Source organism: Arvicola amphibius, chromosome 8 (genome assembly GCF_903992535.2).
Source record: "Arvicola amphibius chromosome 8, mArvAmp1.2, whole genome shotgun sequence".
In the NCBI taxonomy this organism is placed as follows: Eukaryota; Metazoa; Chordata; class Mammalia; order Rodentia; family Cricetidae; genus Arvicola; species Arvicola amphibius.
The window spans coordinates 123049906-123068557 of record NC_052054.1 but is presented as its reverse complement, the minus strand read 5'-3'; the positions used below and the strand labels follow the sequence as shown (position 1 = coordinate 123068557).

Genomic DNA, 18652 nt, shown 5'->3' with positions numbered 1-18652 from the left:
GAGGACCTTGGACTTAACATAGTGAAGGGAACCCTGATGGCTCTTTGTCTTAGAGAGGGGTGGAATGGGGGTATGGGTGGAAGGGAGGGGAGGGAAGGGGGAGGAGGAGGGGAAGAGATGGAAATCTTTAATAAAAAAAAAAGAAAATAACTTAATTGTTGGCCTACCTTATATTCTGACATACTTATGATCTATATTGAGTATAGACATAGTAAGCTAGTTAGACACGTGACTACAACTGACTTTCTACCTTTCAAAATAAAAGCAGTGGTCCTCACGAGGGCAGTTAAGATCCTACAGTGCCCAACACTCTCTTCCCTGCCTCCACTGTCCTGTCTCCTAGTCTCTTCATCATGGCTTGGTCCTCTTTGTGCACCTCTTGCTGTCTTTACTCAAGTCTTTATGCTTGGGTGAATCGATCTTCAGTCATATGTAACATAATTCATTTAACTATTTTGCTTTATTATATTGTTGCTCTTTTGATGTAAGATATTAGTACATATTATTAATTAAAATCAGCATTACTGATTTATAGTCATATTTTTCAGATGATTTGGAGCTTGTAAATGTTGCTTTGCATGTCAGAAAGAACTTAGACGTGTCTTTCAGCATCTCCTCCTTGGAAGCCCTAAAAGGAACCCGGAATAGCTGTGTGGATTTCTGATGAGTCTAAAACACATCAGTGAACTCAATGAAACAATTGATGGACTAACTGGCTTGGGCTGATGGTCTCTGAACACATCTATCATATCTGACCTTTTTATCACTGATGTGGATTAAACATTTGAAATATGCTTTCTATGTTGGCAGGTAGCAAAGGCCTATGAGGGTAACAAATCTTTAATGAAACTTAACCATTCAGATATTGAAAGAATTTGGTAGATCAAATGATGAACCCAAATTAACAATATCACATTAAATAAGTTATAGAACATCCAATATATATAGATATATGCCAACATCTGTGTTTCTAAATCAACATTTTATGTAAATAACTATAAAGCTAAAGTCAAGCAAAAAGTCCACAATCAATAAGATGTGCCAGTATTTTTATTATAACACTGTCATTGACAATGGTAATTCATAGATTAATTAACCTTTCCTACTCTGCTTGCTTTTTTACTTTGTACTTCACAATATTTTATAAGCATAGATGTTTGCATCATGCTGCATAATCTATTCTTGATAGTATCTATCACCAACCCCACAACTTCTTAAATATTTCCACGTACTGGATAACCTCTCTATTCTATATTATAGATTGTTTAACAAATACCTCCTTGAGTTTACGCAAATTACAAGAAAAATTTTAATATTTGATTTTAAACTCTATAGTTTAGAAAGTAGAAGACAACCTTACATGAAGTCAAAGATGTATCTTTTATTACACATGAGATCGTTATACACACAGCATGTGGTCATAATTTGAGGGACAGGTGATTATTTTTTAATTTCTAATTGGCCGTTACTTTGATTCTACTATGTGTTGTTCTGTTTCTTCATATTTAGGGAAGTTAAAATACTGTTGAGTATATAACCAATTTACAGCTTTGTCATCTATTTTCCGAAGTGTCATCTGCTCTTCACACATGAAACACTTAAGGAAGTGCTTGTAAAACATAAAGGAAAAAAAGACACAAGATTTTATTTAGTGGGGTAAAAGTGGAAGATATGAGCATTGGAATCAGTTTTGTCTGCCTCTAACTCTTACCATTTACAATTGTTGGGATCTTGAATAAGAAACTACTTAATAGTGTATTTTCCTAAAAAAAAAATACGAAAACAAAAACCAGGAAATACAGATGGTGATATCTGCTTCTTACATATGTGAGACATGATGAAAGGGAACAACATATTTAAATGTCTGACATGTAATAAGCACCAATACTAGTTCCTTTCTCCAGTCAGCACAACACTGTGTACAAAAGCACCACAGCATTGTAAAGAGAATTAAAGAAGAGAGAGTCGAGATAAATTACAAAGAGACAGAACCATTTATGACTGTCTGAAAATGACCAGTTGTGTGACAAAGGTAGAAGAAAGGGGTGTGGCAGGAGCTTTGGCAGAGCAGGAAAATAAGTACAAACTTTGATCACACTCTGAGATAAGTGTGACTATCACAGTCTCAGAGAGACTTTTCCTTATAATTTAAATTCAGGAAGTTCTTATAGTTCCTGAAACCCCACCCTCTTGTAGACTCAAGAATGCTTGCACTGAAGAGAGACCACAACCCACAGATGGAACAAACATGTACATGAGTGCAGAAGATTGGATATCACTGATGGTGGGGTCTCAACCTGAAGGACATCCTGTCTTTGTTAGGTTGCTCGTTAGCATTTAGAGATCCATAAGCAATCATAAGCTTCCACAGGTTCAGTACATGAGTAGTGTTGCATTTGACACATCTGATGTTGAAGCCAATATTCCAGCCAAGTATATCAATGGAATCCAAAGAACTCCCTTGTCCACATTTGTTAAATCTTCCTCAAAAATATTTCTCTTACAATACCTCCACCCCTAGCTGTCCCTCTTCCTGCCTTTCACTATAAGAAAGTCATGCTTCAGTCTCTCCAGGATGGAGAGACAGAGCAATGAAAGAGATATCTTGGTACAGGGAGTCATTATGGGGTTAGGGAGAAAACTGGTGCTAGGGAAATTCCCAGAAATCCACAAGGATGACTCCAGCTAAGACTCCAGCAATAGTAGAGAGGGTGCCTGAATTGGCCTGTCCCTGTTCAGATTAGTGACTGCCCTATTATCATAAAACCTTTATCCAGTAACTGATGGAAGCAGATGCAGTGATCCACAGCCCAGCACTGGGCTGAGCTCCTGGAGTTCAGTTGAAGAGAGGGAGGAAGAATCATGTGAGCAACAGGGGTCAAGATCATGATGTAGAGAACCACAGAGACAGTAGTCCCCAGTTAGAGGGAGCTCAAAAACTTGGCACTGACATCTAGGAATCCTGCAGAGGACCGAACTAAGTCCTTTAAATGTGGGTGACAGTTACATGGCTTGCTATGTTGGGAGTGGGACCAGGATTTATTTGGGGTGCCTGAACTGGCTTTTTGGAGCCCATTTCCTATGATGATATACTTTCGACAGTTTTGTCACAGGCAGAGGGACTTAGTCCTGCCTCAACTTACCCAAGCGATGCCTTACCTCCTCTGAGAAGTGGATGGGGTGTGGGATGGGGGGAGGTGGGGAGCAGGAGAAAGGAGAAGGAGAAGTAGGGGGAACTGGGGCTATTATGTAAAATTAAATTTTAAAAAAATAAAAAAAGGAAAAAAACAGAAAAAATTAACTGAAAAAAAAAAGAAAAAAGTCATGTTTCCTACTCCCCTGTCATATCAATGGAGGGATCAGCAAATTCCAGATATTTTAACTCTTTCTGCTCTATGTTGTAAGAATTATTTTCCCATGGGTTTATTTTCTATTCTTTATGAATACATATTGTGTCACCTTAGTAATTTTGTCTGAGTGTGTGTGTGTGTGTGTGTGTGTGTGTGTGTGTGTGTTGGGGCACATGGGATGACAATTGGATCCCGTAGGATAAAAATACCAGTTAGATATAAAACTTTTGAGGTAAAGAAGGGAATGTTTATATTTATATATATTATCCTACAGAGTAGTGGTTCTTGAGGATCAATATGGACTGGTTTTCCATTATCATGGACAATGAGAGGTATCCAACAGACAGCTGTGAGATGTCCATCAGCAGCCTCTACTCTCATCTGGCTCTAAGACCAGGACCAGATATTAATTCTGTGGGTTACTAAGAACTGAGTATTATCATGGGAAAACTGAGATGTACAAAATTATTATAAGTTCCTTAAGGGAAGAAAGCATTTCCTCACTACCACCTCTTCCGCTGCTATAAGAGCGATGGGATTCTCAGATGGAATAAGCCAGCATTGCCTTACAGAGAGGGCGATGGTTTCACACCACAGCACTCACACGGCTTCAACCCTAAAGATTTCAATTCTGAAATGCCTTATAAGGCCTGTGGTTTGGGGCTTTATAATTATGATGTGGGTCATTAATCTTGTAGCCTCCCTTTTTTATTATCTCTGAGATTGAGACCGAGTTTCTGGTACAGATTGCTAGCCTGTAGCAGTCAGTTGGGGAGATGAGACATCCACGAGACAGATAACAAAGAAAAATGGGTAGTAAATTGGAACAGATTAGGTGGTTCCATAGCACTATATTAAACAAGCCCTTCTGAGTACAACTGTCAGACCCTGAATAGCTTTTCCCTCCCATTTTCCATCACCCTCCAAGACTCAGCTGTTAAGAGCCTGTGTTTTCTGTGTACGTGTGTGTGTTTTATATGTGTGCAACTCTCTGTCTTTCTGTCTTCGCATAGGTCTCTCTCTCACTCTCACTCACTAAATACATGCAAGTTCTCACACTTAAAGCACAAACAGCCCTTAGTTAGTGAGGACACACCATTTCTAAATGGCTACTGCAAACCTGTGTAATGAAAATCTGATTTTAAAACTGATGCAGTTAAAAGAAAGTGAACCAGGAACGATATAATAAGTAATAAGCATAAAATGTCTTGGTGTGGAATTTTTTATTACTTTATGTTTTAAAGTTCATATAAAAAGTTCATATAGATATGAAATTCAAGAATAATGGATCGATAATGCATTAAAATCTGATTCTACCAACAAAGCTACTTCAGCAGGGTTTCATAGCCCTCTAGTATTAGAAAGACCTGGAAATCCAGTTATTATTTATAGAAAAAGAGACAAATGGTTTTTCAAGCAAATGTCTATACACTTACAGTATTCCCTATACTATTTAAAACAAACATAAACCAAATTGCCTATAATTAAGCTACAGATTTTTATTTTCCAAAATGTTTTGTAATATTTGAAAAAATATTAAAATCACCACCAGCTAATACATGAAGGAATAAATCACAGCTTAGATGCACCCTAATTTTATCTGGAAAGAGAAAACATGGCTGTAGGTATGTATTTTTCATGCAAACCTTCAAAGGAACACACTACTGCTGATTGGAATGATGATACTTGGAAGATTAATAATTTTTATCATACATGAAGGGGTATGTTCGGAATTCAACCCAGGGTTTATGTGCTCCAAGATCCAAACACTCATTCAAGGCAACTCATTCAAGTTTCTAATCAGTGTTACTGCCAAGAAGAGAACCACTCTTTATGTTAAAGAGGAAAGGGTACCCTGAAGATATTGAAAAATACATAGAAAGACAAACTTTATAATAATGCCTGGTTTATGCTGAGATTAGTACAAATATTAACACTGACTGGGCTTGAAGAGGCAACGAAGCCAGTTGTCAGGTAAGGCTGTCCACACCACTATCCCAATAATACATGTACATTTGATTATACAATGTTGTAATTTTCTGTTTCATCAAAATATATAAAACTGAATGATATCAATAAATATTAATATTTCCCACTGAATGAAAAACTAGGCAGATCTCCATTGCCAACAACCATACAGACTTCAGATAATGTTTGTTCTATTACAATTAAATTGCAGTATTCCTAATGTGATATGTCAGATTTAAAGACATTGAAAAATGCTGGGTATCAGAGCTGTCTTGCTTTAAAATCATTTACATTTATTGAAGCAGTTTGCCTTGTAAAGTCAATTTCTTTACTCAGGAAAGCAAATGCTGACATGCAAATTAGTTGCCTAATTTAATGCTATTTTCTACTACTTACAACTGAAGGAATATATGCTCCAATTAATTTGAATTAATTCTATAGAAAATATTTCTGAAAAAAAGGTTAAATTAAAATCTTTGTTTAATAAAGCATGAAAAGTAGGGGAATAAGAGTGGCAGATAGGAGGACCTAGTTTTAAAGTGGCCTTTCTTTTGTGCATTTTTATCCATGCTTGTTATTTCTTTTATATATTTCTTTTACTTGTATTTTAAATAGAACTTTAGGAGAAATGTCACTGCATAATTTCCTCTCCACTTTTTTCTTCTCTACTTAAAAAGAGCACCTACAATTGGCAAAAGAATCACCCCTAAATAGAACATAATTTGTTCTTGCCAGGTAGGAGGATTAAATAAGAGCTGCATAGAGCTACTAACAGCAATCTTGGTTCAAAAGCTCCGTTAGCAGGTCAGCAGCTTGATCGTCTTTATTCTGCTTTGCCTTGGTCCCTGTAGAGATAGGACAGCCCCTGTCTCTGCTCTGTGAGGCAGACAGCAGTTTCCCTACAATCTCTGTGGAAAATATTGGGACCAAAGTGGTTTAGAGAGAGCCAAAAAGGAGTGGAAAGGCACACACATTGACTTTCAAAGTCACTAAAACTTGAACATCTCTGCTAAAAGCTTCTTGTTATGTGTAAGCATCTTTCTTTGTTACGAACTTTATTAAAATATTAAGATTAGAAGAAATGGAGATGGGACAGAAAAACCTGAAACGACTACTCCAATGTGAAAATGAGTTCCTTGAAGACACTGTCACTTGACAAAGATAGACATGCACACAGTAATGGAATCTGTGACAGTATTGAAATCTGCAGGTGCAGTACAGGACAGACATGGTTGTTTCCCACACAAAACAAATCAGAAAGGATACAGCCGGGTAATACTGGCTAGAATTCATTTAGCTGCCATCCAATTCACAGTTGCTTGAAAACACAAAATAGGTGTTAAAATAGGTGTTATCTACAAACCGTGCTTAATTTAAAAAAATCAACTTCGTTGCATTTGATAAATATTTCTTTTCATAAATAATTAGTTTGAATCAAAATGTGTTCTTTATCCACTCGCGGTGAGTCTTTTGCTTTATATAAATTTAGCATTTTTTTTGAGATTGCAATTTAATCATACCATTTCCCCCTTTCTTTTCCTTCTTTCAAACTCTCACACACACCGTTCCCTGCTCTCCTTCAAATTCAGACTCTCTTTTCATTGTTAGTGCATGCATGCATGCATTTACATACATATACATATTTTTAAATATAACCTGTTGAGTTCATGTAACTACTTGCATGTATGTTTTCATGTCTGACTATTTGGCACTGGATAACCAATTGGTGGCTCTTCTCTGGGGAAGAGCACATCTCCTGCCGACAGTTTGAATCAGCTACCTCTTCCCATTTGTGTGAGAAATTTTACTGTTTTTATTAACATTCCTGGTTGTAGTCTTTATTGCTCCCAGCTTAGCATCCTTGAGATACTCTCAAAAATAAGAACAAATCACAGTTATCTGTGAGGATATAAAATACACAAAAGTGAAATATTATACTAGTAATCAATTCACTTGATATTACTTGCTTAATATTTTGTTATTATAAGATATTCGGAATTAAAAATTTAAAAAGCAATGAAGATATTCTCCTAGGCAGGAGAATCACAAGTTTCAGATTTACTTGGTCTATGAGATCTTGTTTAAAAAAATTTAAGTGAAAAAACTAATTTGCTATAATATTATATGTTCAATATTAAAGGGAAAGTAAATACTGAGTTCCAGTCAAATATATCATGCAGTGTATGCTCCACAATAGGGCTTCCTAATCAGGTTCCAGGATAGGAATGTTCGGGTAAACCAGTGCTACATAAGTCTACCTTCAAATTAACAAAGGAAATTTGAGATCAGAATGCCATCTTTATGTTCATTATTAAAGGAAAATAAAAATATTGAGCTTGTTTCAAAATGCAAAGAAGATAGGAGAGTATTTGTCAGTAAGTTCCAAATAGCCGTTGCTCTCTTTTTTCTTAAACTCACACTACAGTTTAAATCACATATTGACTTTCACACAAGATAATGGAGACTTTAATACCTACTTCTCACCAATGACCTGGTCACCCACACAAAAACTAAACAGACAAAAATGAAACTGAGAAACACTGAAGTTAACAGATGTTATAAACCAAATGGACCTAACAGATATTCCAGAACATTTGTAGATGGATTCTCATTTCTACAGGGTTTTGTTAGTGACCTAATTTGAATACAGCAACTTGAATATCTAATAATTAGTAGATGCTGACTTCAGTCAGTGTAAAGAAGAAAGCATGAAAATTAATTTATAGTATCCATTGTCCATTTGAAGACAGCCTCCACATTTTACCCAAACATAAAAGAAATACAACTTCTCCTCAGCATCTCATGGAAATTTCTCCAAAACCGCCACATATTCAGACCAAAAGCAAGTGTCTACAAACACAAGAAAATTGAAATACTTGCTATATCACATCCTACCACTACAGACTAAAGTTTGATATCAACAATAGCAGAAAGTTTACAGACTCATGAAAACTGAACAGCAGCCCTCTACTGAATGAACAATGGGTCAAAAAAGATGCCGTTCAGTGGAAGAATGGATGAAGAAAGTGTGGAATATATACATATTAGAGTACTACTCAGCGGTAAAAAACAGTGACATCTTGAATTTTGCATGCAAATGGATGGAAATAGAAAACACCATCCTGAGTGAGGTAACCCAGGCCCAAAAAGATGAACATGGGATGTACTCACTCATAATTGGTTTCTAGCCATAAATAAAGGACATCAAGCCTATAATTCGTAAAAAAATCCTAGAGAAGATATATAAGAAGGTGAATCCAAAGAAAAACATATAGTTATCCTCCTGGATATTGGAAGTAGACAAGATTGACGGACAAAAAAATGGGAACTTGGGGGTGGGGTGGGTTGGGGGTTTGGGGGGATGGGGAGAGAAAAGTGTGAAGTGGAGGATGGGAAGAGCTTGGGGGAATAGGACGGTTGGGATATAGGAAAGGTGGATATGGGAACAAGGAATTATATATCTTAATCAAGGGAGCCATTCTAGGGTTGGCAGAGACTTGACTTTAGAGGGGTTCCCAGGTGTCCAGGAAGATTCCCCCAGCTAGTTCCTTGGGCAGCTGAGGAGAGGGTGCCAGAAATGTCCAGATCCTATTGCCATACTCATGAATATCTTGCATATCACCATAGAACCTTCACCTGGCATTGGAAGGAGAAAATGACAGAGCCCACATAGAAGCACCAGATTGAACTCCCAAGGTCCTGATGAGGAGCAAAAGGAGGGAGATCATGAGCAAGGAAGTCAGGACTGTGAGGAGTGCGTTTACCCATTGAGACAGTGGGACAGATCTAACTAGAGACCACCAAGTACAGTTGGAATGGGACTGATGGAACAGGGGACCAAACCGGACTCTCTGAATGTGTCTGACAGTGGAGGAGGACTGAGAAACCAAGGAAAACGGCAATGAACATGAACTCTACAGCATGGACGGGCTCACTGTGAGCCTTGTCAGTTTGGTTGCTCACCTTCCTGGACTTAGGGGGAGCTGGGAGGACCTTGGACTTAACATAGTGAAGGGAACCCTGATGGCTCCTTGGCTTGGAGAGGGGCGGAGTGGGGGTATGGGTGGAAGGGAGGGGGGGAAGGGGGAGGAGGAGGGGAGGACATGGAAATTTTTAATTAAAAAAATGAGAAAAAAAACAAAAAACAAAACAAAACAAAAGAAACAAACAATTTGGGAATTCAATGAAAATAAACATACAGGATACCCAAACTCACAGAAGACACTGAAAACAGTGCTAGGAGGAAAGTTCATAGCACTAAGAACTTAGCATAAAAAAACTGAAGTAATTTTATATTAGCAACTTAACAGTACAGCTGAAAGCTCTAGAAAAAAAGAAATAAGCATTCCCAAGAGGAGTAGAAAACATGAATAATTATAATCAAACTGAATGCTTACATCAATAAAATATAATCAAAGAGAACAATATAAAGATTCAATGAGACAGCTGGATCGTTGGGAAAATCAACACTGTAGACAAACCTCAAACCAACTAAAGGACACAGATAGAATACACAAATTAAAATCAGAAATGAAAAGTGGGACATAACAACAGACACTGAAGCAATCCAGAGAATCATGAGGACATACTTTAAAAGCCTGCACTCCACAAAATTGGAAAATCGTAAAGAAATTTGGATATTTTATATTTTACATGCTCATACATATATAACTATTTATAATAAATAGCATTTATTTAGTCTATGAGACTTTCAGATGAGCTAAGAAAGGTCTCTACTATATTATGAAAATCAAATTTGTCTATTCTGGCCCCAAGATGTGAAGTTTAGTACTGCTGAGAAATAAATTACCCCTTTCTAAAATTCAGAAATTAGAGTTCTTTAATTTTATAACTTTGTTTGTTTTTAATATATTTATTTAGTTTTTAAAATTTTATTTTGCATTTCAACCACAGTTCTCCCTCCAACCCCAACTCTTGACCTCCCCACACCCTGCCTTCCCAGCCCATCCCCTGATCCACTCTTCCCAAAGGTTAAGGCCTCCCATGAGGAATCAACAAAGCCTGCCAGAATAAGTTGAAGCAGGACCAATTCCCTCCCTCCTGCTCAGGGTTGAGCATGGCGTCCCACCATAGGGAATGGGCTTCAAAGAGTTAACTCATACACCAGGGATAGATCCTGGTTCCACTGGCACCGGCCAAGGTTGACCAAGCTGCACTACCGTCTCCCACATGCAGAGGGCCTAGTTAAGTCCCATAGAGTTGGTTTCTTAGAAAAGTTGACTGAGAAGAATTCAATACCTAGGATGAAAACAGGATATGTTTTGAAGATTTTGTTTCTAGAGTCAAACAATGCATCTGTGTGGACAATTAAAAGCAAAAAGTCACTAGAAAGAGAGGTGCTGGGTTTACTCCTCAGAATGTCCTCATAACTCTAAAAGTGCACTGAGCAGAGACCCTCTACTTATGGATGTACAGACCAATGCCTCACAGATTCAGGACCCCACTTCCCTTATCAATTACTATTATTGTTATAATAATAATAATAATAATAATATAGTTTGAATTTCATTTAATTTTAGCTCATTTGTAATTTTACTAGAATTTATGAAGACTGGATATATACATTGTAAGATTCTGTAGAACAAAAGGGAACATCTGCCATATATGATTAACTAGACTTCCAATTTGGCAGCTCTCCCCTCAGCATTAGGGAAATATGTCAAACTCTAACAAGAAAATAGACATTGCTCCAACATTTTTTCTCAATAAATTTCTTTTTTTTTAATTGAGCTCTACATTTCTCTCTGCGCCCCTCCCCGCCTCTCCATCTTTTCTACTTTCACCTTACTTTTTACTATTTTTAAATTTTTAATTACTATTTTATTCATATTTCCATATTTCTCTCTCTCTTTTCCATTTTATTGAAAATAGATTCATTTCTCACATAATATTTCCTGATTATGGTTCCCTTCTCTCTCCTCCAAATTCCTCCTGGTCTTACCTCCCATCTGGATTGACTCCATTTTTGTCTCTCATCAGAAAAGTCAGGCTTCTAAAAGTCAAGACAGAGCCCTAACTGGCCATCTCCTGTCACCAGACAAAGCACACAGTACTGAGACCTGGTTATATCTAACTGTACTTATAGCCAAAGGGGTCCAACTGTAAACAAGGCAAAATGCTGAAAGACGAAGTTTGCTTTCCACAAACTCAATACCGACACATCTCATTGAACATGAAGAAGTTGAGCAGATGGCTACATACAACCTTGGGCACTACATGTTAGCATTTTTGGCACAGAAAGGTACTCAGAAATATCAACTGAGCTCAAACCATCATTTATCTACAATGATGTACTGCTTGCAAGATATGCCAGGGCAATGGTGGCACAAAGCTTGTGTGAGCAACCAACCTATATGTTATTTGATTTAAGGCCCACTCAGCAAGATCTAACTCATATCTGATACTGCTTGGATGAGCTAAAACCATAGACTTGACATGCCAGGAATCTAGGATAAACCAAATACTACTGGTAAAAAAAAAAATGATAAAATGACTCCCAATAATATTTTGCTATATTCATCAGTAAATGCCTTGTTCAGCTATCATCTGAGAGCTTCATTCTGTAGAAGCTGGGAACAAATATAGAGATTCACAGCCTGACAGAGAGAGAGAGAGAGAGAGAGAGAGAGAGAGAGAGAGAGAGAGAGAGAGACACCTTGGAACACTAAAGGGATATGTCCATCAAATTCCTCCCCTTGGAACTCTGGAAAGCCCATGAAAGAGGAGGGGGAGAAAAATAATGAATAGCCAAAGCAGATGGAGGTCACAAAGAAAACAAGGCCTCTAAATCAGCATAATCAAACCTCATATGAACTCACAGAGGCTGAGGCAGCATGCACATGGCCTGCAAAGGCTGCCGCATGTTCTCTTTGTGTGTGTTACGGCTTCCAGTGTAGTGCTTTTAGGAATTCCCAAGGGTGTGAAACAGTGAATATCTGATTCTTGGGCCTTTTCTTGGGCTTATTTCCTTCTGCTGGTTTGTGCTGTTCAACTTCGATGTGATAGTTTTTTTGTTTTTTAAATGTTATTATATTTTGTTTTTCTTTATTACCTGAGGATCTCACTTTCTAATTAACAGCAGAGCTGATACATAGAATTAATGTAATCTATTAATACATGTTCTTAGATTGCATGCTAATTCTGATAACTAATATTTTGTTAGGATTGTTGTATATATGTTAATTAAGAATATTTAGGAAATTAAAAACATGACCTACTATGTGAAATTTGTGAAAAATCCATTTTATAGTACTTTTTAAATGCTACCTCTTAGATTCATGTAAATCAACTTACATTTTTCGATGTGTTTTACTTTTCCCCCCACTTTAGCTCTGACTTTAAAATATTTCTTAAATTCATGTAATTTGATTGCATGTATGAATTTACATAAATTGAAGTTGTTTTTACTTGCCTTGATTGCATTTTAACTGTATATCAAAGTCCAACATAAAAAGTACATCTATTTCATGTAAATACTGTAATATCAAACATGTAACAAGAGTGATACTGCATTACATTTAGTTAAATTCCATTTTCACACTTGATTTTCTTCTAGCTCAAGAAAGTTAATTCATGAACACAGTGTGCAGTGTTTGGGTGTGGTAAATATTAAGGCATATAGTATTCACTAAAAGAAACACAATAAAGCTCAGGAATTAAAGCTGTATGAACATTTGTTTAGAGAAAAGATTAGTTTATGAAATTCTGTTTGTAAAGGAGGTACACTGTACAAATTGTCAATTGCCCATCCCAATTCTGTGGTAAGCTGGTGTTTGGCTCTGGAAAACAATTTAGTTATGTGATATATCTGGTAGGTTTGTATCATTATAAGCAGTTTTCTTATACATTTCATGCCTTTTATTTACATTTCAATTACATATCAAATGTATTTCAACAGAGAATATATTTCTCTTTAAACATTTTATATATTTGTATTAGGAATAAGTGAGTCATAAAAATACACATTAGGATATATTTGGTGCAATATTTTTAATAATTTTTTGGAATAACTCATTATTATTTTGGTGATCCTTGGATTTTTGTGCCTCCAATACAAATTTCGGATTTGTTTTCTATTTCTTAAATAAAGTCCTAATAAATGATTAGGATTGCATGGGATTTATAGAGTACTTTGATAAGATGGCTGTTTCCACTAGATTAATTCAGCCAATTCATGGGAATATTTTTTCTTTTGCTATATTGCTAAATTTCATTTTTGAATAGCTAAAGTTCTCTCTGTACATGACAAGTCTCCTCCCATCTGCTGTTCCTCTCTCTGCCCAGCATATCACTTCCTGCCTGTCTGTACAGATATCTAGACCTCTACGGTTAACTATTGGCTAGCTCAGCCCTCTGATCTTTAAGGTTTATTTTTGAGAGCACAAACAGAATACCAATACACTTTGAGTTTTCCACATTTAGCATGATGTTCACTATAGTTTCGTTATATATATCCTTTATTTTGTTATGGTGTATTCCCTCATTTGCTAGTCCCTTCATGTCTTTTATTGGGAAGGGATGTGAGATCATATGATTTTTTCATTTGAGATGATTTCTGAGAAGGGCAAATTCATTGATTTATATGTGCTGAACCATTCCTGCATCTCTATAATGGAATTCAGGAAGACAAAATTCCTTGGAATATGATCCATATAAATATCTTAAAGCATGGTTAAGATATCTTATGTCAAGCAGCAGAAGAAAGGAACTACCTATAAACTACAAAGCTCAGCTCATAAAGCTGTAAGATGGGCATACATTTACTGAAAATACTAAGCTATTTGGTTTTCTTAATGTTGGTCACAATGACAGAGTTTCAGGACACAGTTGTGGTCATTCTTTACTGAAAGAACATTTAGCATGCTCGTTGTTAGGACTGGTAATAAGAAAAACAAGTAAGCACATAGGCCAAATGAGGATTCACCAGATTCTGATAATTATGTGACAGAAAGTTGAGAAGCTTTTGAACATGAAGAGATACATTCTCCACTAATCACCATTGAAAGTATTATTTTCATAAATTAATATATGAACTAAATGACACAGTAGAGACAATTATATTGTGAAAAACAAAAATGACAGATTATATCCATAATACATTTCTAGTACTTAGTAGCTTTTGAGTTGGCCAGATTGGAGGAAGGGTAATTTGTGGTCTGGATATATTGTATGAGAAGAATCTATGTTCAATAAAAATAATAAATACATTTATTCATTTATTTATTACTAATTATAATGAAAAAGATATAAAATTTGTGATTTTAACTTTTAAATTTTGTACATCAGTAGTATTGAGTTTATCCCCACCTTTGTGTACTGACGCTTCAGAACTCTTTCATCTAATGAAGCTGCAGCTCTGTGCAAACATCTGGAGCCCCATTTCCTCTTAGACCCTGGAAAGCTACACTTTATATTTAGTTACTTCAAGTATGATTATTGCAAGTGGACTAACTCAGTGGATTCGATATTGGAGTGGTCATTTAGTGTTTATCCTTTCTGCATTGGTTTTTCCTGTTAAGAGAATAAAACCATTGAAAACTAGTATTTAAAAATATTTACTTCATTATTGTCAGATTTTGTATCATATAGTAGATTGATGATTTACCATCTAGAGCTGTGCAAGCAATAACATTTTGACAACAATAGATGGCTAATCTGTAAAGGACCATTGATTACGAATCCAGTCTGCATTTTTAATTTTTGCATCTGAAATTTTTGCATGCAAAAAAAAACACAGTCACAGTTGCCTAATTATAGGCACAACCGTCCAAATTAGCCCTCAAAAGAACAGCACAAAGCGATACCATCTGTGAAAATGGACAAACCCCACAGACCTTTTCTGCTTCAAGCCCTGTAAGAGGACAGCAGATTTCCCTCAAGCTTTTTTCTTGTATGATCTGATGTATGCCTTAAAGGCTAGTCTTTTTAGAAAGCTGAGAACCAGCAGGCCTTTCCATCATCCAACCAAACAACCACTGCCCCATAATATATTCCTTTATTATGGCCACCTGAATACAGTAGCCATTTCTAAATTACATCTTTCCCATTGTTAGCACAAGCAGATTTAAAAAAATGCACACGAAATTTTACCTGGTAGGTAAATTGAAAACTACAAAGACAGAATCTCATACAAATTTCTTTTTAAAGATGACAAGAAAATTATGTTACTCTACTTTCCCAAAAAAACTGTTTTAGCCTTTTATTAAAAATACAACTGTCAGTTTTGATCAAATACATTCATATTTCCCCATTATGTTATTATGGCCATCATGAAATTTAATAATTGTCCCTTGGAGTTTCATTTCCCATAAAAGCGTCATAACACAATCATCACTATTGCAAATAATTATGGAATTATGTGGAGAGAGTTATGATTTCAGGTGGGAAATATGTAATAATAGATTAAGAAATTTAAAACCCAGGTTAATACTCGATAAAGATTCATCTCTCATACAGATGTCAGCGATAATAGATGTGTGACAGAAAATCCTGCTTTATAAAAACAAAAGAGATTCCAGACATAATCATAGGCAGAGGTTTTAATGATAGTTCAGATACTATTAGCTTATCATTTCATCATATCAAATACTATTTATCTAAAAGGTCCTCTTTGGCCCTCTCTGGCAGAAATGTTCTATACCTTTAAGAAATAGAGAACTGGGTAACTTATTTCTAATTACAAACTAAGAAGTCTTTGTATATGAATTTATAATGACTCATGTTGCTTTATTATAAATTATTGTCCTGTTTGTTGTTTTTGTTTGGCTTTTTGAGAGATAGTTTATTTGTGGATCCCTGGCTGTTCTGGAACCCCCTAAAACAGGCTGACCTCGGTCTCAGAGATTGGTCCGCCTCTGCCTCCTGAGGATTAAAGGCATGCAACACTAGAGTCAGATATTACCCATAGGGCATTAGTGAGAAATTAAGGTTTAAGAGCCGTGAAATAAATCAAAGTTTAAGAGCTGTGAAATAAAGTAATTAGAGGAATGAGCTTTTGAATGGAGTCAGATGCCAAAATATCATCAGTGGCATGCTGAATAAGATGTTCAATATAACACTAGGTAAAAGAATATTAAGACATTAGAGAGGATGATGTGGACCATTGAGATGAGATGGTGAGCAGATAAAGGATAGGGTTTAATGACTATTAAACTCTAGAAATGCTATTAAACGCTAGAAGGAGTAAAGAAATTCCCACAAGTTGTCCCCTGACTCCATGCACGCACGCACACACACACACACACACACACACACACACACACACACACGTCTAATGATGGGGTAATGCTACTTACATCCGGAGCTTCCATTTGTTGACACCAAAGTCATGTTGGAAGGCCATGGATTCCGAACAATATCTTGCCAGTGTATGGTGTCAGCATAACACAGGAATTTGTTCTGGTCTACATAGACTCCACCATTTAGAATTTCTGTATGAGAAACAAAATTAACCATTAATTTGATTTTTTAAAAATGTTAACCATCACAAAGGCATGGTTCGACTTATTTTCATCACTAAAATCATATTATGAGCCAGAGTGCTCCTAGAAATATTTTCATTGGTTCATTTATCTTGATTTTAACACTTCAAATTTTAGCACTTCAAAAGGTTGAAATGTACAGACCAAAATTAGAAATAATTCTAATAGACACACATCCAAAATTTTGATAAAGATATTTTTAGTATCTGTGACTTTACCTTGGATTTATGATAACATCATTTGTAAGAGTTCAAAATCTGATGCTTTGGTTTAACATTATATATAAAATATTGAAAGATAATTTTTGTTTTATTTTATTTAATGATAATATAATATTATAGAATATGATCTAATTAATATTACTTAATAGAACTCTTGTTATTTTATTTTCTATTTGATTAGTCATTAAAATAAATGTCCCAAAATATAATTCCATGACAACAGATTGTGAAATTTCATGATTTTTGATACGCATGTTCAAATGTGCCTTCCTTAGGACTTATTCAATCTATGACTTACTAGAGCCCATACATCAGTAATGAGCATAAAGTAAAAAATGAAAATTAATGTTCTGTTGCAAATTATTCTTTCCCAAATGAAATATTATCAATAGATTGGTCAATCATTAAGACTAACACAAAACATTATATCATTCCTGTTTGGCTCAGGAACCTGGAAATGAGATAAAAATCTATCAACTCTACCTTTTATTTGAGTCTTTATTCCATCATTAATAATGATTAACTGACGTATTCACAGGAACAGTGTATAATTACATATAAAGATATTTCTTCAGATACACTTAAGGTATTTGGAAAAATTAAGATAATCCCTCTGAAGAAAAGTTATTTTAAAGAAATTAAACACATAAACAGTGTCTTTCTTTTAGTATCTACTAGAGTATTCCTCTGTAGTTCAGTCTACAAATAATCTTAAAATCATTATATAATTGTTTAATAAGTTTTTAGCTACAACTACAAGCTAAGAAAAATAAGTAACAGTCTTTAAAATGTAGTATTAAATGTGATGTTGGATCAGCTGCTATTCAGAGTCAGTTTTCTTCCATGACTATCTGTGTGCTTGTATCTGCAGATACAGGATGGCTATGTTGTCTAATATATGATGATATTTTATGTCATCTTATACATGATGCCCTGATGTGAAGGCAGAATGAGACAGGGGAAGAAGAAACAGAAAGATCCTACTGAATTCCAAGATATGAACGCTAGAGAAAAAAATGTTGTTTATTCAAAATGGTACTTTCTTTGGTTAGGAAGAGGAGTAAAATCAGGCCATTTGCTGGAAATGCAACTAGAGAAAATGTTATTAGATAAAATATCTGATGCAACAGGACAAATATCAAATGTTCTCTCTTATGTGTAGAGCTTAGATATTACAGAGGAAAACAAGAGCATACATGAATGTAAAGTGGCATGTAGATAAAGAAGAGATATGAGGGAAAAATGGGAATAACAGGAAGTGCATACAGACCAGGGAGAATAAGAGTAAAGATAATAGAATTACTTGATGTACTTGGGCAAGATATCTATGAAATTCATTATTGTGTATAATAAGTATGTGATATTAAAATTCACTAAAAATAAATTTAAATAATAACTGCATTTTGTTCAAGAAAATCTTCCATTGGAATTTATGAAAGACAGAGAAAATATCAGCTTAAGAAAATATTGGTAACCAATAAATCCCAGTCAGAGTGTAATAGTCTGGAAAGAAAACCATGCTCCTTAGCAACCTTGAGAATGATCTTCCTTGTGCAGCTCTTCAATATATTTTTAATATTGCTATTTTTCCTTTTGATATGCCTGGTCTAAG

At 35.5% G+C, this 18652-nt stretch overlaps 1 protein-coding gene across 1 annotated transcript in view; it reads right to left on the bottom strand.

Moving 5' to 3' along the window:
• Window positions 1-18652, bottom strand: part of Erbb4 (erb-b2 receptor tyrosine kinase 4) — a 687902-nt gene that overhangs the window by 361278 nt on the left and 307972 nt on the right. The window contains exon 4 of the mRNA XM_042055633.1: window positions 16634-16768. Within this exon, the coding sequence (XP_041911567.1) occupies window positions 16634-16768 (135 nt within the window). The remainder of the gene's footprint in view (window positions 1-16633; window positions 16769-18652) is intronic.